The sequence below is a fragment of the Solanum tuberosum genome, unplaced genomic scaffold (genome assembly GCF_000226075.1).
Source record: "Solanum tuberosum cultivar DM 1-3 516 R44 unplaced genomic scaffold, SolTub_3.0 scf00089, whole genome shotgun sequence".
Lineage (NCBI taxonomy): Eukaryota > Viridiplantae > Streptophyta > Magnoliopsida > Solanales > Solanaceae > Solanum > Solanum tuberosum.
The window spans coordinates 1490277-1511241 of NW_006239012.1; the positions used below are offsets into that span (position 1 = coordinate 1490277).

The window sequence follows — 20965 nt, forward strand, 5'->3', positions numbered from 1 at the left end:
TTTAGTGCTTTTCTTGATTTCATCTCCAAAGAAAAACCCCCTTTTTGTATTTGTTATTTTTCTCATCATTTCAAATCACATCCTTTTCTTAAAAATCTTCAAAAATCAGTCTTTTCATTTCTCTTTGTTTTTGTTGTTTTCTTGAAATCTCAATGGGAAAAGTTATTGCAGAGAATCTGATTTCACCTGATCATCCAACTTTGAAATCCGATGATATTGAGAACAAAAATATCAATTTTTCATTAGTGAAAATTGAAGTTGAAGAAGAAGAACAAAAAGAAAAGGATTTAGGTTTGGTTTATGGGTCACCGGGTCGGATTGAATCTGCTCCAACAATGCTCACTAGTGTTGATTCGGATTCAATTGGCTATATTATTTCTTCAGATAGTAGTGGATATTCGTATTCAGATGGGGACGAATGGTCTCCTTTAAAAGGTGAACCAAGTTCTTCAATTGTGCCCATTTGCTCAACTGAGCCCGAGAATTTCAAAAAGATAGTTGAGAAAGAAACTAAGCTTATTGAGTATAAGCCTGTTAAAATAACGGTATGATTCAAACTTTTAACCTCTTTTAAGTTGTACAATTTTACAATTTTAGCCTATTTTTATGACACCAAATTCTTAAACCATTAATTGTGTAGTGAAATGGAGTGCGCTAACTACTTTTAAGCTATTCCAAGGAATACAAATTATACTTCTAATCTTTTTATGAGATATTTATCAATCAACTACAAAGAGAAGTAGCACAGGATAACCACTTTTAAGCTCTTTTCAAGTGATACAATTTACTGTGAAATAGCGTGGTCTAACAACTTTTAAAATCTTTTAAGTGATCCAATTTATATTTTTAGCCTATTTTTATGCAATCTTAATTATGTAGTAATATAGTGCGGGATAACCATCTTTAAGCTCTTTCAAGTTTTACATTTTACAATTTTAACCTATGTTTATGACATCTTAATCGATCAACGAGGTAGTAATATAGATAGGGTAGGGTCTAACAACTTTTAAGCTCGGTAATTGAAAAAATAACCACTCTTATGATAAAAGTTTCAATTTAAAAAATATCCACTTTTCAGCATGGGGCTAACTAATATTAGGTATACTTTGCAATGTCATACATTACTAAACAACCTCTCTACGTTCATAAGTTCTACATATACACTACCTTGTGAGATTAGATTGAGATTTTTGTTGTTGTTGTTATTGAAATATCATACACACACACAAATATATATATATATATATATATATATATATATGAGATAAACCTCCTATTTCTACGATATGTTTCTTGTGTGTATTATAGCTATTAACTCGTTGTTGTTTTTAGGGCATTGGCATGTGTAATTTAGGCAACACATGCTTTTTAAATGTGGTTGTGCAATCTTTTATGCACACTGTCGTGTTACTTCAGCTCCTTAGATCTATCGATCATGTATCTCCATGTCAATGTAAGGATCAACTTAGATTTTTCCTTTTAATTTGATCCATTTTTAGTGTCTTTTACCTTAGCTTATCATCATTTCTTGTTGCAGCTTACTATCACGGATTTTGTGTAGTGTGCATAATCCGAGAGCTTATTGATGTTTTGATATTTTATGGGAGGTTTTCTGTCAGGCCGACGAAACTTGTCAGCCAATTGAAAAGTATATCCCGACCTAGTTATTTATTTATTTCCTTCTCAAGTTTACTTTAGTTTGCTTTATAGAGAACATTTAACTATCACTATGTACCTTATATTTCTGTGTGTTTCTTAACTTTGTGAAAAATATTAGATTTTTCGTCTTACTTCGGTCAGAACCAACAAGAAGATGCACACGAATTCCTACAGTGCTTTCTTAATCAACTTGAAATTTGTTGCGACTATTTAGAGACAAAAGACAACTTAGTGATGGAGGTCTTTGGAGGTTACCTTGTGAGCAAGGTAAGCATTTGCATGTTTGTTCTATCTATTTTATCTTAGCTTCTGTTCTCCAGTTGTTTTCATTTTTTAAGGTGTTTTGTAATGCATTTACTTTAGCCGAGGGTCTATAAGTAACATCATCTCTACCTCCCAAGGTAGGGGTAAGTTTTGTATATACTCTATCCTCTCCAGACCCTAAGTGTATACATTTTGTTTACATTGTTAGTCTGTTTTTCTCAATTTCCAGCTCTGCTGTTGCAATTGTGGTCATACATCTATCACACGCGAGGCTCTAATTGACATAAGCTTGGAGATTGAGGACGTTGACAGTGTACTAGACGCACTTGAATCTTTCACTAAATTGAGAATATTAATTTTTTTTGTGAAAGGTGCAAGACACAGGGGACATTTGGGAAGCAGCTCCTCATCGATCATGCCCCCACTGTTGCTACCCTACATTTGAAGAGATTCAAAAATAATGGGTTAGTTGCTCAGAAGGTAGGAAAGCATGTTTTATTTCCTCTGGAATTGGACATGCTTCTTTATACCAATGACATCAATAACGTGAGTATCTTCATTTTGGATTTTTACGAACATTTTATCTTTTGTTAGCAGGTACATGATGTTGTTTCAAAAAAATTCTTCTTTTAATAGGAAGAAATGAAATACGATCTCTACGCAGTTATAGTGCATTCTGGACCTTCAATCTCTTCAGGACACTATTACACCTTCATTCGTTGTGCTCCAAATGAATGGTACAAATTTGATGACGAGAAGGTACAAAAAATAGTAGAATTTCGTTGTTTTGTTAGAAAATCTATGTGTTTACGACAACTAACTTGATATTTTGTTTAATTGTTTTAGGTTGATTATGTTCAAGAAGATCTTGTTTTGGCAGAAGAGGCATATATCATGTTTTATGCAAAGCGAGGCACTCCGTGGTTTTTCGATTACAGTCAAACCCACAGGCCCTTCGTATGTTTTGTTACCCCCACAACTTCCAATGATACTTCAGATGGGACATCTCTGAAGCCTAAACTTAACAAGATTGAGGATAATGATTCTCATGGTAAATTCATCTTATACTTCTATTTATTCCAGAATACATGTTATTGCCTTACAAATTAAAGAAAGCTTATTTCTCCCCTTTTGAAAATACACAATATTCCACTATTTGCAACTACTTAAGTTCGATAAATTGTTGTTGTTGAGTTACGTATTTGCATATAACTCTCTATAAGAAATAACCTCTTTATATGTTCGAGGTAGATGTAAGGTCTGTATACACTCTACACAGTGAGTTGTTGTTTTTCACCTGCACAAATTCAACTTTCTTTTTTTCCAAATTAAGATACATGTTCAAATGCAATATTTGAAAGCTCATCTTCAAATCCGAATACATATCTTCTTTCAATTTTAATCAAATTGTGTTGATACACAAACTAACTATGTTTTTTATAACATCAACAGATCAGGTTTATTGCGAAGATCAATTGCAGGACGTGGAAATAAAGAAGAATGAAGAATTGATGGATACATTGAACTGCGACTCACATGGATGTTCTTTGAACGAAAAGAAGAGGAAGCTGGAAGATTGAAAATATTGTGCACTGGCAGGTTTTCCTCCTGTAATGGCGCGAATAGCTGCAACAACAAAATGAGTAATTTGAAATCATAAAATAGTCTTTTTGATATAATGCTTAAGGTTTCGATAGATATATTCAAAATTTCGAGTTTACTGATTTAAAGATAGAAATAATATCTTATTAGATTTTGTATGAGTTATTTATGGATACAAAAATGATCTTTTTGGACATCATATAAAATAAAATAAAAGTTACTATCTTTCCATATAGAGTTTTGGCTAGCTACTGTGCTCTATCAAACCTGTAATCAAGGTCGGCTCTGCGATGTAAATAATAAGCCATATGCCTTAGGACCTCAATTTTCGGGGGCCTCAAATTTTTAGTCAGAACTAAATCATGGTCAATATACAAATTAATAGTTGAAAAAAGTGTTGAACATAGTGAAGTGCATATTCTTTTCTACTAACTTCTTTAAAGTTTCAAGCATTACAACAAATTTATTAAAGTAACAACCAAATTATGAATTTCTTGAATAAGAATTTATGGTTATAACTCTTAATTTTATTAAAAAATTTCAACTTATTACTTATAAAATTATGTTAACAATTCATAGAATTATTGTCTTAGTGAAAGGATGTTTTTCAACCTATAATCTTACCTAAAATTAATTATTGTAAAAAAGTCAAAGAAGTCATTTATATAAAAATATATTAAGTACTAATTTGCATCTAAAAAGTGTAAGAAAAATTCATGTTTTAAATAAATACATATGAAGTTTGATTAGACTTTTATTTGCGCCTCCACTTATGTTGACCAGCCTCTACCTGTAATTAGAACACTACTCAGCTCCAGCCTAATTTCATGGTTGAAATATTCATTTTGAAATGGATTAAAAAGGAATATATTATAAATAAGTTAAAACGGATAAAGTAATACTTTACTGAAAAATGATTTTCTACCATAGAGGTTTGTTATCACGTTTATCATACCTTTAATAGATTAGTCTTTATGAATGCATAAAATAGATAAACTTAAAAGTTAATATTTTTACTTTAACTACCTAAAGGTTGGTTAGAACAAAAATACATTATCATGATAAATATAAGCCTATATATTAAATGACTTATTTAATGGTACAAGAATAGTATGGAGAAAGAGGTGGACCCACACTTGCAAGTTGGGGTGCAGTTGCATCCGTTAACTTCGAAAAAAATCATGTCTATATATGTATATCTATCTTAAGAAACTGACAAAAAAATTAGTATATAATCAGTATTGTATCCATCAAAAGCATATGAGTACCCTTGTGATGTAAGTACAAGCTAGGGGAACCACCCTTGAGACAAGTGTTCAAATCCAGCTAAAGCCCTTTTTTACTATTTTAATTTTAAGTTTAGATAGGTAATAATAATATTTTCAGTATAATTTCATAAGTGGGGTATGAGAATAGCATGACGTATGTAAACATATATTTCTATCTTTGTGAGGTATAGAGATTGTTTCTAATAGACCCTTGACTTAGAAGAACAGTTATTGAAACATAATTGCAAGAATAATATAACATCAAAATAACAATAAAAAATAATAAGAAAAAATAATGGTAGTAAAGAGGAAAGATAGACACCTACAAGGAACAAGTAACAATTAATAAAACAATCAAGTAAAAAACATACTCACGTAATAAATAATAATAATAATAATAAAGAGAGAATTATCAGAAGAGACTAATATAACCCCTACCCCCACCCCGACTCTTCCCCTTAAAAGTGCTATAAAACTTGGCTACTTACAAAACCTCTACCATAATTCTCAACATTCAAATTTTTCAATATATAGAATCACATCCTCAGTCAATTGAAACAAATAGTAAAGGCTAACTAATTTAACGTAGTTATCAATATTCATTTTTATAAGAAAAATCTACTCTTTTAGTTTTTATCTTTACATAATTAGATATTTAGAAAAGCTATATTTTAGATTGCACGGAGCAAGTTTACTAGTTTTATAAATATGATGTATGTGGAAGAGGATTTAACTAGTTGCATTTTACATAAATATATATATATATATATATATATGTTATAGTGTATGTGTGTGTGATGAGTATTAAATAGTGTAGGGTTCTTAACTTTATCAATTCATAAGACTCAAATACTTTAGAAAGAGAAATTAATCTTGAGAAGATAACTATATCGATTAAACATTGATGACGTTATCTTGGACAATTTATGGAGAAAATTTAACAAATATTACTACTTTGTTGTTTTCCTGGAGACACGTCACCATGAAATTTTTCTATTGTAATATCCCGCCTTAGAAAGAGCTAGATTTAGAAAGAACTAATTTAGAAAGAACTAATTGGAGATTTGTTCAAGTTAAACTTAAGTTGTGAGTTTTTGGTCAACTTCAAACGACCATAACTTTTAGCACATGATGTGTTAGGTGGCCCATAAGATATCAAATGAAAGGTCTCTAAGTCCTCTTTCCAACACCGTTGAGTTTGCTAAAATCTAAGTTCGGATGAGGGAGATATGCCCGTTTGAGTTCAGCCTGTTCAATTAAGGAAAGTTACCCAAATTAATGAGTGGTATTTTAGTCTTTTCCTTACCCCATAAGCTTTGAGCGTTTTTAGTAATATTTGGGGGTCTAAACTGATTTGGTTCGTTTTCACAATCCTAAAATACGCTTAGGGTTTTGAGAGGAGTTCTAGAGGAGAAAATAGGAAAGATTCAAGGTGTTCGTCAAGATTCTTGAGATTTATCAAGGAATTTCGCCAAGGGTTTGATCCCACAGAGGTACGTAAGTTGTTCATAGTGATGGGTATATTCACCCTCACCCCAATCATGACTTTCTTGAGTTAATTGTTTCCATGATAATCCATGAATTGAAATTCTTGATTAGTTCTTGAAGTTTCATTCATAAATCTTTATTATTGAGGTTTTGATGAGTTCTTGAGATGAATGTTAGGAGTTTGAGGGTTGATTATGAGTGTATTTCCATTTACTATGGTTGGGTATTCGAATCTAAGAGAGTTTGGAAGAAACCATTCAATTCTACTATTTGGTGAGCCTCATTGCTTTCGGAGGATCCCTTATTTATTTCTGTTATTTCAGTTTTGTTAGGATGATAGGGGAACTTGTACCGACATCCCTCATTGTATTAGAGGCTTCATAGATAGATAGTAGTAGTTAATGAGTCTGTTTCATTTCCTTATTGCTTTTTAAGCATAACTTAGTGGATCCACTTAGTTGAGGATGTCTTATACTCCGGCAAGGTAGAGAATAATTCTGGCAGTGTGGGCGAGATGTTGTATCATCACATAGCTCATAGTGATGGTTGTCGGTTAGATAATCTCCCAACTTGAGTTATTTTGTATCTTTACATACAAATTGAGTTATCATTGTATTTTTAAATACTTTGAGCTATTATCTACTGTTTTAAAAGCTTTTTTTTATAATGCATCTTTATTATTGCTTTATATTGAACTGAGTTGAGCATCCCTGAGTTTGAGTATCCTTGAGTACTTCTGAGATAAGGAAATTTTAAATATCCTTGATTATTCCTTGAATATTCCTTGAGTTGAGGTTGGGTTGAGTTGATATGAGGTAAGTATGTTCCTTTCCTTCCATCTCAAGGTTATGTTATGCTTTAGATTTCCTTTTGCATGCTCGTACATTCAATGTACTGATGTTATTTGGCCTGCATAATTTCATGATGCATATACAGAAGATCAGGGTAATCAGCAAGCGCTTCATTGATACCAATTGCAGTTCCAGAGTTGTTTGGTGAGCCTCATTGCTTTCGGAGGATCCCTTATTTATTTCTGTTATTTCAGTTTTGTTAGGATGATAGGGGGACTTGTATCGACATCCCTCATAGTATTAGAGGCTTCATAGATAGATAGTAGTAGTTAATGAGTCTGTTTCATTTCCATTTTTAATGTTTGAGACTCGAGTTGCCTTCTTTTTTCCAGTTGAATGTTCTTATACATTTCTGAGTTTATCATTTTGAGACATTTGAGTTAAAGTTTGTACTTTTCAGTTTATCTATTATGAGTAAGTCTTCCGCTGCGAGTTCAACCATACCAAGGGTTCGTTTGGGGACAACAATGGGTATTGAGTGCCAGTCGCGTCCAAGGTGTAGGCTCGAGGCATGATAAACTTGGTATCAAAGCCTAGAGTTCAAGAATCTTAGGGTGTCTATGAAGCCATGTCTTTGGATTCCTAGTTAGCGGTGTGAAGCGCGCCAAATCTATAATTAGGAGGCTGTGACATTGAGGAAACAATTCCCTTATTTCCTACTCTTTTCGTGTGTTAGAGTTCAACTCTATAAAGTTTCTTTCTAATTTGTGCTTGCGTGTATCTTTCAGATCATTCGTCCACGAAGAGTTGTTCGAGGTCATCCTGCTAGGAGGAATGTTGATCCCCAAGATCAAGTGGTACCCAATGCACTAGAAGTGCAACCCCAAGGAGAGGTCACTAATGTTGAGTTACGGAATACTATCCAGATGTTGAGTCAAGTGGTGACAAAACCAAACTAGAAAAAAAAATGGAATCGATAGGATGTGGCTGATACATCTAGAATTTGTAAGTTTGAGAATTAACCTTCTAGACTTCACCGGTTCAAGTGTCACTGAGGATCTGGATAACATTGTGGAAGAGTTTTAGAATGTGTTTGAAGTGATGCATGTTGCTGATGCTGATCGAGTGGAGTTGGTTGCATACTAACTCAAAGGTGTCACTAGGATCTGGTACGATCAATGGAAGAAGAGTAGAGGTGAAGAGGCACCAATTGTGAGTTGGGCTGCGTTCAAGAGTGCCTTCATGGGGGATTTCTTTCCTGTAAACTGAGAGAAGCAAAGGTAAGAGAGTTCCTCACTCTTAAGTAGGAATTCATGATTGTGCATGAGTATAGCCTCAAGTTCACTCAACTGTCCCACTATGCTCCACAGTTGGTTGCTGATATGAGGAGCAGGATGAGCTTCTTTGTGTCTAGGTTGTCTCGTCTATCAAGCTGTAACATCCCAGATTCTAAAAGAGGCAAAATACAAATTTTCAGAAGTTGAAGGCGCCACCTACGGACTGTAGGTTGACCCACGGACCGTATGTGGGGTCTGCGGTTGACCACCTGCAACCCCCTCCGCAGAATTGGACTAGGGTAGACTTAATACTGAGTTGGACTAGGGTCAGTCACCCTCATAGTCCAAGAACTACGTACCCCGTAAGTATATAAGTCCCCTCTGTGGGCATTATATTTAGTGATCACGTCAGTCATGCCTTTGTACTCCTGCCATGGTATATTAGGTCCTCTTGATGGGGCGTATACATTGGACTCCACGGTTAGCTCACATGGTTTTATGTCGGTTAATAGTAGCTCCCACAGTCAGACTCTAGTGCATTTGACTAGGTTATTCAGTTATATATCAATATTCAGTTTTAGTATTTCATGTACTTGGTCATTGCATTCAGTTTAGTTATATTCAGTATATTTCAACATCTTTATCATGTTCATATTATATCATCGCTCAATATACTTGTTCAGTTATATAGTTTTGTACAACTTTATCCTATCCTGCATGCTCAGTACCTTTCAAGTACTGTCATATACTCCGCGCTACATCTTCTCGTGATGTAGGTTCAGGTCCTCAACATTCAGATCATGTGTAGATCGGTTCCCGATCCATATTCAATAGTATCATTTGTGTGTCCTTATTCTTAGAGGATGATAGACATGTTTCTTATTTGTCCAGTCTTTCATTTCAGTTGAAGTTTTGCTAGAGTTAGCTGGGGGCATATCCCAGCATCTCTAGTCAGTTAAAGGGTTTTATTCAGACATAGTTAGATTCAATTCTAGTTTAGAGTTTGATCTTTTAGTTGTTATTAAACTCATAGTCTTTTATATTCACATAGTCTTTTATATTCAGACAGTATTGGATATTCCCTATCATTTCAGTTAATTATGGTTTTAAGCTTCCGCACAGTATTTCTTATCCCAGTTTATCTTAGTATTCTTATGATATGCCAGCTCAGGGTTAGCTTGGGGTCACTCGTGATCCTAGATCCCATGTTTACGTCAAGGGGGTAAGCCTTGGGGAGTGACAAACTTTGTATTGGAGCTTTAGGTTTAAGATTCCTAGGATGTCTGAAAAGCCGCACTAAGTAGAATCCCTTTCATGAGTGTGAAGAGCGCCACATCTATGAGGGGGATGCTACGAAGTGTTTTAGGAAAAACTTCACCTTCTTGTTATTCTTATCGTGCGTGGGTATGATCTCATTTCTAACTCGAGATTTTGTGTTACAGATCATGCCTCCTCGTACAGATTATGCAAGGAACACTAATGGCCACAACGCTGATGCAGTACCTCCAGTCCCCGACCATGAGATTTTGAACGCAAAGTTTCGGAATGCTATTTAGCTTTTGGCCCAGAGTGTAGCCAACCAGAACAATTTGCAGGTTCCAGTTCCTGCAAATCCTAGTGGTGGATTAGTGGTAGCTAGGGTTTATGATTTTGTTAGGATGAGTCCGCCTGAGTTTCTAGGGTTGCAAGTTGGTCAAGACCCCCAAAACTTAATTGATGAGGTCAAGAAGATCTTTAGAGTGATACAAGTGACTGGAAATGATAGGGTAGAGTTGACGTCATACCAGCTCAAGGATGTAGCTCCCATTTGGTTCACTCAATAGAAAGAAAACAGGGGTGAGAATGTAGCTCCTGTGACTTGGGAGTATTTTACCGGAGCTTTTCTGGACAGGTTCTTGCCTTGATAATTGAGGGATGCTAAGGTTCAGGAATTCATGAATTTGAGACAAGGTTCTATGTCAGCCCAAGAGTACAGACTTAAGTTTACCCAGCTCTCTAGGTATGCTCCACATATGTTTGCCGATCCCAAGGCACAAATGAGTAAGGTCCTATTTGGGGTATCTGACTTGGTAAAGACAGAGTGCAAAAATGCTATGTTGTTGGAGGATATGAGTATCTCTAGGCTAATGACTCATGCTCAGCAAGTTGAGGGAGATAAGCTTAGGGAACATGATAAGGACAACTAGAAGGCTAGAACATGCAACTATGAGTACTCTCAGCAGAAATTTGGTAGTGGAAATTGTTCGCAGTTTCAGCAAAGGTGTTCAGCTCCAGCACCTTCATCAGCTAGTGCTCCATCCCCCAGGTTTTGACAGGATCCGAAAGGTAGGGCATCAGGCTCTAAGTCTCAGGGGAGTGTTTCAGCTAACGGGACCTACCTAACTTATCCAAAGTGTGGTAAGAACCATTCGGATGAGTGTCTTAAAGGCAAGAAAGGATGTTTTAGTTGTGATCAAACTTGTCACAGATTGAGAGATTTCCCTTCTTCTAAACAGGGACAAGGAGGTAGCACTAATAGGGCCCAGTCTACAGCTTCAGCAGGTCACTCAACTCAGCAGGATACTTCATCTGGTACAGGTGGCGGTCAGCGCCAAAACAGGTTGTAAGCTCTCCAGGCTCGCCAGGATCAGGAAGATTTTCCTGATGTGGTTACTGGTACATTACTAGTCTTTCATTTAGATGTTTATGATCTGTTAGTTCCAGGGGCTACTCTTTCCTTTGTAACTCCATATATAGCAGTGAATGTCGGTGCCAGTCAAGAAATTTTTTCAAAACCTTATCATTCTCTACTCGAGTTGGTGATCCAGTTATAGCTAGACGGGTATACAAAAATTTCCCTGTCACAGTCTCTCAAAAAGCCACTTTAGCAGATCTTGTAATGTTAGTAATGGTAGACTTTGATATCATTCTAGGCATGGATTGGTTACATTCATGTGATGCCTCAGTCGATTGTAGAACTAGGATCACTCGTTTTCAATTTCCTAGTGAACGGTCTTAGAATGAATGGGTAGTAGATCAGTTCCTATGGGTCGATTCATTTACTACCTTAAGGCCAAAAAGATGATATCTAAAGGTTATCTCTATCACCTAGTTTGGCTTAAGGATTCAAGCTCTGAAACCCCAGCTCTTGAGTCAGTACCAGTAGTAAATGAGTTTCCAGAAGTGTTTCCAAAAGATCTTCCTGGATTTCCTCCTAAAAGGGAAATCGACTTCGGAATAGATCTACTTCTAGCTACCCATCCTATTTATATTCCTCCTTACAGAATGGCTCCAGCCGAGCTTAAGGAAGTGAAAGAGCACTTGAAAGACCTTCTAGATAAGGGCTTCATCAGACCCAGTATTTTTCCATGGGGTGCACCAGTGTTTTATGTTAAAAATAAAGATGGTCTCTCAGGATGTGCATTGACTATACGCACTTGAACAAAGTCACAATCAAGAATAAGTACCTTATTCCCAAGATTGATGACTTGTTCGACCAACTTTAGGGTGTTAGTCATTTTTTGAAAATAGACCTCAGATCCGATTATCATCAGGTTAGAGTCAGAGATAGTGACATCACAAAAACAACCTTCAGAACTTGGTGTGGTCATTATGGATTTGTAGTTTTGTCATTTAAATTAACCAATGCTACTGCAGCTTTCATGGATTTGATGAATAGGGTGTTTAAGCAGTATTTGGACTTGTTCATTATCATCTTTATTGATGATATCCTTATTTACTCTAGGAATGTGTAAGAACATGCGACTCATTTGAGGGTTATCCTACAAACTCTCAAAGAGCATCAGTTATTTGCTAAGTTTAGCAAATATGAGTTTTGGTTACAATCAGTTGCTTTTCTTGGGCATATAGTGTCTAGTGAAGGGATCCGAGTAGATTCTTAGAAAATAGAGGCAATAAAACAGTGGCCCAGACCCACCTCACCTAAAGATATGAGAAGTTTCTTGGGTTTGGCATGTTATTAGAGAAGGTTTGTGGAAGGATTTTCATCCATAGCTTCTCCATTGACTAAGTTGACTCAGAAGAAGGTTAAGTTTTAGTGGTCAGATGAGTGTGAGAAGAGCTTTTTAGAACTCAATACTAGGTTAACTACAACTCCTGTTTTGACTATACTAGAGGGTTCAGACGGTTATGTGATCTATTGTGATGCATCAAGAGTCGACCTAGGATGTGTGTTGATGCAACGAGGGAACATTATAGCTTATGCTCCTAGAAAACTTAAAGTGCATGAGAAGAACTATCCAACTCATCACCTCGAGCTTGCAGCCATAGTATTTTCCCTATTGATTTGGAGACATTACTTGTATGGTGTTCTCATAGATGTGTTCAGAGACCATAAGAGCCTTCTGTATGTGTTCACCCTGAAAGAGTTGAATCTTCGCTAGAGGAAATGGCTTGAATTCTTCAAGGACTATGATATGAATGTCCTTTAGCATCCTGGTAAAGCCAATGTAGTAGCTGATGCTTTTAGTAGACTATTTATGGGTAGTGTAGCACATATTGAGGAAGAAAGGAAGGAATTCGCAAAAGATGTTCACCGGTATTCTCGCTTAGGAGTTTGCCTTATAACATAACAGATGATGGTGTAACAGTTCATAATGGGTCAAAATCTTCATTTCTAGCGGAGGTTAAGGAAAAGCAAGACAGTGATCCTATATTACCTCAATTGAAAGGTGCAGTTCATCCGTAGAAAGTTGAGGTTTTCTTCCAAGGGGGAGATGGTGTGCTTCGCTACCAAGGTCGTTTATGTGTCCCTAAAGTGGGTGAGTTGAGAAAGCAGATCCTTTCAGAACCCCATACCTCTGGGTATTCTATTCATCCAGGGGCCACTACGATGTACCGTGATCTGCAAAAAGTCTTTTGGTGAAACGGCATGAAGAGGGATATAGCAGATTTTGTGGCTAAGTGCCCTAATAATCAATAGGTGAAGGTAGAACATCAGAGACGAGGAGGTATGATTCAGGAGATTAACATTCCTACATGGAAGTGGGAAGTGATCAACACGGACTTCATTACAGATTTTACCTCGTACTCGTAGACAACATGACTACATTTGGGTAATAGTAGACAGAGTCACTAAGTCTGCTCACTTTTTGGCTGTTAAGACTACATATTCGGTGGAGGACTATGCCAAGCTTTACATTAATTATATAGTCAGGTTGCATGGGGTTCCCTTGTGTATCATTTCAGATAGAGGTCCTCAGTTACCTCTCATTTCTGGAAATCATTTCAGAAAGGTCTTGGTACTCAATTAAATCTTAGCACATCATTTCATCCACAGACGGATGGTGAGGCAGAGCATACCATTCAGACCTTAGAGGACATGTTGAGAGCTTCTGTGATCAACTTCAAGGGTATTTGGGATGATCACCTTCCTCTTATAGAGTTTGCCTATAATAATAGCTACCATTCTAGTATTTAGATGGCCCCTTATGAGGCATTATATGGGCGTAGGTGCAGATATCCAGTTGGTTGGTTTGAGGTAGGTGAAGCAGCCTTGATAGGGCCATATTCGGTTCATGAGGCTATGGAAAAGGTTTAGCTTATCAAGGATAGACTTAAGAAAGCCCAGAGTCGTCAAAAGTCCTACGTAGATGTAAGGAGAAGGGACTTGGAGTTCCAATTTGATGATTGGGTTTTCTTGAAAGTATCACCTAGGAAGTCGGTGATGAGATTTGGAAAGAAAGGGAAGCTCAGTCCCAGATATGTAGGTCCTTACAAGCTATTGAAAAGGGTTGGTAAAGTGGTTTATGAGTTAGAGTTGCCAGCAGAACTAGTTGCAGTCCATTCAGTATTTAACATCTCCTTGTTGAAAAAGTGTGTGGGTGATCCAGCATCCATAGTACCATTAGAGAGTGTGGATCTGAATGATAGTCTCACATATCAGGAGGTGCCAATGGAAATTCTTGATCGTTGGGTTTGAAGGTTGAGAAATAAAGAAATCGCTTCAGTTAAGGTTTTGTGGAGGAGTCAGTCAGTAGAGTGAGCTACTTGGGAAGTAGAAGTAGCCATGAAGGCCAAGTATCCTCATCTCTTTCCTTCCTATTCCATTCCAGAGCTACTTGGGAAGCAGAAGTAGCCATGAAGGCCAAGTATCCTCATCTCTTTCCTTCCTATTCCATTCTCGCTTGAGGTAATAGTTCCTCTCCAGTCTTTCAGTTACTCTTGCGTAAATTCATTCTTAGAATCATGTTCCATCAGTTATACTTGCATTTTCAACATATTTGCATGTTCTTGGAACCCAGTTTAGTCAGCTTTTTAGTACTTAGTCGTACGGATTGCAACTCTTTCCCTCCCTGTTCAGCTAGTTTAGTCTTCATTTGAGGATGATGTTCCCAAAGGGGAGATAATGTAACACCCTAGATTCTAGAAGAGACAAAATATAGATTTTTAGAAGTTGCAGGCGCCACCAACGGACCATAGGTGGGGTCCGTGGTTGGCCACCTGCAACCCCCTCCCAAAACCCCAGAAAAATTCAGCTAAGTCTTGACCTACGGACCGAGGTCAGACCACAGTCTCTGGTGTAGGCAGTGGTTCAGGCCGCCCCCCCAGAACCCAGTCTTTGAAGCCAATCGATGGCTGACATGAAGGACCATCTATCAGTCCACGGTCCGTCTCTCAGGCCTGTCGGTGGCCCCGACATCTTTTAAGTCAGGGGTCGTTTGGTCTTTTCCTATGCGTTGGGTCCCTAAACTATGTCGTGTAACCCCTAAACTAAGTAGTTTTGGTCAGTTTGAGGCTAGTAACTTAATCAACACTTAACCTAATCAATTCATTCTTCAAAAATCGATCAAACTAGAGCAAAAGGAAAAGAAACAGTCGACTAAACCCTCTCCAATAAAGCAACAAGTTTTCCTTAGTTCCAGCCACGAAATCGAAAGATTTCTCCATGGAATTCTTCACCAGGTATGTGGGATTTCACTAGTGGGTTCCTTTCACCCATTATGTCTCTAGATTTCAGTTAGAACTTGATTCCCTAAATATTTCTTAGACCGAAGGCTGCTAGAACTTCAGATAATTATTGTGATTTAGCTGTTAGAGTATTCCAAATCAGATTATCATGTTTTTGTAACCATGTTGCTTAATCCTTGCATGAAGTCAGAACCCTAGCTGTGTAGATTCGTTTAGTTCATGAATTACACTTTCTAGGTCAGTTATTACAGATATACATGCTCCAGTTTAGAATGTTTCATTATCAGTACCTTAATGTTGCATTTACATTTAGCATGTCCGAATATTGATCTATCCAATATTTTTCAGTCATGTTACATTATTCACATGTACAGTTAGGAGTAGACTTAATACTGAGTTGGACTAGGGTCAGTCACCCTTATAGTCCCAGAACCATGTGCCCCGTAGGTTTATAGTCCCCTCTGTAGGCATTATATTTAGTGATCACGCCAGTCATGCCTTTATAACCCTGGCAAGGTTTATTGGGTCCTCTCGATGAGGCGTACACATCAGACTCCACAGTTAGCTCATGTGGTTTTATGTCGGTCAATAGTAGCTCCCACAGCCAGACTCTAGTGCATTTGCTCAGGTTATTCAGTTATATATCAGTATTTAGTTTCTGCATTTGATGTACTTGGTCCTTCCATTTAGTTTAGTTATATTCAGTATATTTCAACATCTTCATCAGGTTAATATTATATCATTGCTCAATATGCTTGTTTAGTTATATATATTTGTTCAATTTTATCCTATCCTGCATGCTCAGTACCTTTCAAGTACTGACGCATACTCTGCGCTACATATTCTCGTGATGTAGGTTCAGGTCCTCAGCATTCAGATCACGTGTTGTTTGATTCCCGATCCGTATTCAGCAGTATCATTGGTGAGTCCTCATTCTTCAAAGATGATAGACATGTTTCTTATTTATTCAGTCTTTCATTTCAATTTTGCTAGAGTTAGATGGGGCATGTCTCAACATCTCTAGTCAGTTAGAGGCTTTTATTCAGACATAGTTAGATTCAGTTTTAGTTTTGAGTTTGATATTCTAGTTGTTATTAAACTCATAGTCTTTTATATTCAGAGAGTATTGGGTATTCCCCATCATTTTAGTTAATTATGGTTTTAAGCTTCCACATAATATTTCTTATCCCAGTTTATCTTAGTATGCTTATGATATGCTAGCTCGGGGTTAGTTTGGGGTCACTCGTGATCCTAGATCCCGTGTTTACGTCAAGGGGGTAGCCTCGGGGCGTGACACAAGTAAAGAGGGTAAGGCTGCTATGTTGATAGGCGACATAGATATAGAAAGGCTTATGATCCATATGCAATAGGTTGAGGAGGATAATATGAGAGATAAATAAGTGTTTTGGAACAAGAAAGCTAAGACTACAAGTAATGAGTGCGTGCAACAAAAGGGTAATGCGAACCGGTCATCCTTTCAACAAAAGTAAAATAGACATGATCCATCGTATGCTTGTGCACCTGCACCAAAGAACATAGCTGAATTCAAGAATCATAATTTTAAGAACTTCAGAGCTAGACCTGCACAGTCTCAACGTAGTGTGGCACAAATAGGTAATTGGACTCCTGAATGTGCTAAATATGGTAGGAACCGCCAAAGAGTGTTTCATGATTGTTCCACTATTGCTTCAAGTGTGGTCAAGAAGGTCACTTCATGAGAGAGTGCCCTAAGAATAAGAAGGGAGGTGGTAATGGGGGCAATAGAGCCCAACCTTCTTCAGCGGCTCCACCAGACATAGCTACACCTAAAGGAAGACAGGCGGAGGAGCAGACCATCTATATGCTATCACAGCCGCCAAGAGCAAGAGAATTCGCTTGATTTTGTCACTGGTATGATCAAAGTCTTTACTTTTGATGTATATGCATTGCTTCTTCCAGGTGTGTGTCTATCTTTTGTGACTCCATATATTGCTATGAATTTTGATATTCTTCATAGAAACTTCTTAAGCCCTTCAGTGTTTCCACACATGTTGTTTGAGTTTATTCTAGTTGAGAGAATTTATTGTGATTGTGTCACTTCTATCAATCACAAGGACACAATAGCTGACTTAGTTGAGCTAGATATGGTGGACTTTGATGTTATTCTAGGTATGGATTGGCTTCATGCCTATTATGCCTCAGTTGATTGTAGAACTCAAGTAGTTAAGTTCCAGTTTCCTGATGAACCAATTATAGAGTGGAGGAGTAGTTCAGGACTACCTAAGGGTCATTTTATTTCATACCTTAAGGTGATAAAGTTAGTTTCCAAGGGGTGATTCTATCACTTAGTCCGAGTTAATGACTCTAGTGTTGAGACACCACATATTTAGTTAGTTCCATTTGTTAGTGAGTTTATAGAAGTCTTTACAGATGATTTTCCAGATTTCTTCCTGAGAGATATAGACTTTGCTATAGATATTCTTCCTGATACTCTAACTATTTCTATTCCACCATATAGAATGGCTCCAACTGAGTTCAAAAAGTTAGAAAATTAGTTGAAAGATCTCCTTGATAAAGGTTTTATTCGACCAAGTGTCTCTCCTTAGGGCGCTCTGGTCTTATTTGTGAGGAAGAAAGATGGTTCACTTAGGATGTGAATTGATTACCGCCAATTGAACAAGGTACCCATAAAGAATATGCATCCCCTTTCGAGGATCGATGATCTTTTTTATCAACTTCAGGGTGCCACTTATTTTCCTAAGATAGACCTCAGATATAGCTATCATCAGTTGAGAGTAAGAGAAAGTGACATCCCTAAGACTACATTCAGGACCCATTATGGTCAGTATAAGTTTCTTGTCATGTCATCTGTTTTAACTAATGCTCCTGCCGTGTTCATGGATCTTATGAACAGAGTATTGAAGCCTTATCTTGATATTTTTGATATCGTATTCATGAATGACATTCTAATTTATTTGAGGAGTGAGGAGGGTCATGCTAGTAATCTCAGAATAGTTCTCCAAACACTCAAGGATATATAGTGGTATGCCAAATTCTCTAAGTGTGAGTTTTTGTGTTAGTCTATGGCATTCTTGGGGAACATTGTTTCTACTGACGGAGCTCAAGTTGATACTCAAAAGATTGAGGCAATGCCGAACATAAATAGACCCATATCTTCGACTGATATTAGGAGTTTCTTGGGATTAGCTTGTTATTGTAGGAGGTTTGTCGAGGGGTTTTTTCTACCTCATTCCCCTTGATAAGGTCGACTCAGAAGTTAAGAAAGTTTCAATGGTCTGAAGCTTGTGAGAAAAGCTTCCAGTAATGGAAAACTAGGTTTACTACTACCCAAGTGTTACCCATACCAGAGGTTACACAAGGCTTTGTTGTGTTTTGTAATGAGCCCAGAGTTGGACTGGGTTGTGTATTTATGCAGAATGACAAAGTTATAGCTTATGCCTCCAAACAGCTTAAGATTCACGAGAAGAATTATCCAACCTATTTTCTAGAGTTGGCTACTGTAGTATTTGCTTTGAAAATATGGCATCACTATCTCTATGGTGTACATGTTGATGTGTTCACCGATCATAAGAGTCCTCTGTATGTATTCGGTCAGAAAGAGCTTAATCTCAGACATAAGAGGTCATTGGAGTTACTCAAAGATTATGACATGAGTATTCTCTATCACCCAGGTTGTTGCTGATACTTTGAACATGTTTTTATGGGTAATACTTCCCTTGTTCAGAAAGGCAAGAAAGATTTAGCCAAAGATGTGCACGCACTTGCACGCTTAGGAGTCTGTTTGTTACATTCCAATTAAGGTAGAGTAGTGGTGATGAATGGGGCTGAATCATCGCTAGTGTCCGAAGTGCAAGAGATACAAGACCAAGAACCTGTTTTGCTTGAATTTCAGGCAAATGTTTATAATCAGCAAGTGATGGCTTTTGAACAAGGGGGAGATGGTGTATTGAGGTATCAAGGTAGGTTGTGTGTACCAAGGGTGGATGAACTCCAAGAGAGGATCGTAGAGAAGGCTTATAGCTCCAGATATTCGATCCATCCTGGTTCCACAAAGATGTATCAAAACTTAAGAGAAGTCTATTAGTGGAGTTGTATAAAGAAGTGTGTTATAGAGTTCGTTGCTAAGTGCCCGAATTGTCAACAGGTAAAGGTAGAGCACTAAAGGCCCGGTGGTATGGCTCATAATATAGATATTCCGGAATGGAAGTGGGAGATGATCAACATGGACTTTATTACTTATTTGTCGCGGTCTCGCAGACACCATGATTCGATTTGGGTGATTGTAGATTGGATGACTAAATCAACCCACTTTTTGCCGGTAAAGACTACCTTTTCAGCAGAGGGTTATGCCAAAGTATATATTCAAGAGATAGTCAGACTTCATGGAGTTCTGGTGTCCATCAATTCAGATAGAGGTGTGCAATTCACCACACAATTCTTGAAGTCTTTCCAGAAAGGTTTGGGTTTGAATATAAATTTGAGTACTACTTTCCATCCTCAGACTGATGGTCAACCAGAGTGCACGATTAATACTTTAGAGGGTATGTTGAGGGCGTGTGTGACAGATTTCAAAGGTAATTAGGATGATCACTTACCTCTCATTGAGTTTACTTACAACAACAATTATCACTCTAATATCTAGATGGCTCATTTTGAGGCTCTCTATTGGAGAATATGTAGATTTCTTTTTCGATGGTTTGAGGTTGGTGAAGTTGGGTTGATAGGACTAGACTTGGTTCAATAAGCTATGGAGAAAGTGCATTGTGATTGTGATTGTGGCTTGTTGAATGGATCAGGTGTTACGTTACAACACACTAGCTTGGATCGGGTGCCATTTTTCGATGCATATATGGGATCAGGTGTAACGTCCGGCACACTAACTTGGATCGAGTACCACATACTGGCACACTAACAGTTTGGGTGTGGGTTCTATGAGAGGACCATTGACTTATCATATAAATGCATTATTGAGAATGTGGAATTGTTCGTTGATCCTGAGATGTTGACTGATTTTGTTTATGTTCAGTATATGCCTGTTTTATTATGTTGTGGTTATTTGTTTATGTTTCACTTATTGGAATAGCTGTGTGATCCTACCAACATTGTGGTTGTGTATTGATACTGCACTAGCTCTTTCTTTATTGAGTACATGGCATCTTCAGGCGGCTACTGACAGAACTCGTTTAGAAGACCAGTGATCGATTCGAATTCAAGGGTGAGCCAGTTCTTCTAGGCTACCATGAGTTCTACTTTTTCTCAATCCATCTGATTCGTACTTAGATTAGTTCTTTAGAAATTCGTATGTTTAATTGGGTTGTACCCAGTTTCTTTAGACTTATGGTTCCTTGCTAGAGTTTTGGTACATTGACTTTCAAGTTCTAGGGAGTATATCCGCAATGGTTGTTAGTCGTTGTTAGATATTTTGGAGTTTATGGGAACTCTACTTTAATTCTACATTTAAACCTTCTTGCGTATCTTTAAATGCCTTATTTTTTATTTAGTTTTGAGATTAGTTGGTTAGTAGTAATGGTTCTCCCACCGGAGGGTTAATGTGGGTGTCAATCACGACAGTCTGGGTCGTGACAAGTTGACTTCTTTTTGTCAGTTGAATGTTCTTATATATTTCTGAGTTTATCATTTTGAGACATTTGAGTTAAAGTTTCTACTTTTGAGTTTATCTATTATGAGTAAGTCTTCTGCTGAGAGT

At 37.2% G+C, this 20965-nt stretch overlaps 1 protein-coding gene across 1 annotated transcript; it reads left to right on the plus strand.

Annotated features, from left to right (window-relative positions):
• Positions 1-335: 335 nt before the first annotated feature.
• On the plus strand, positions 336-10172 carry LOC102579525 (ubiquitin carboxyl-terminal hydrolase 20-like). The gene is made up of 11 exons (XM_015308542.1): positions 336-545; positions 1333-1453; positions 1538-1648; positions 1778-1926; positions 2153-2236; positions 2302-2469; positions 2560-2682; positions 2770-2880; positions 7861-7929; positions 9792-9848; positions 9906-10172. The coding sequence occupies exons 1-11, from the start codon at positions 336-338 to the stop codon at positions 10170-10172; spliced, it is 1470 nt and encodes a 489-aa protein (XP_015164028.1).
• The last annotated feature ends 10793 nt before the right edge of the window (positions 10173-20965 follow it).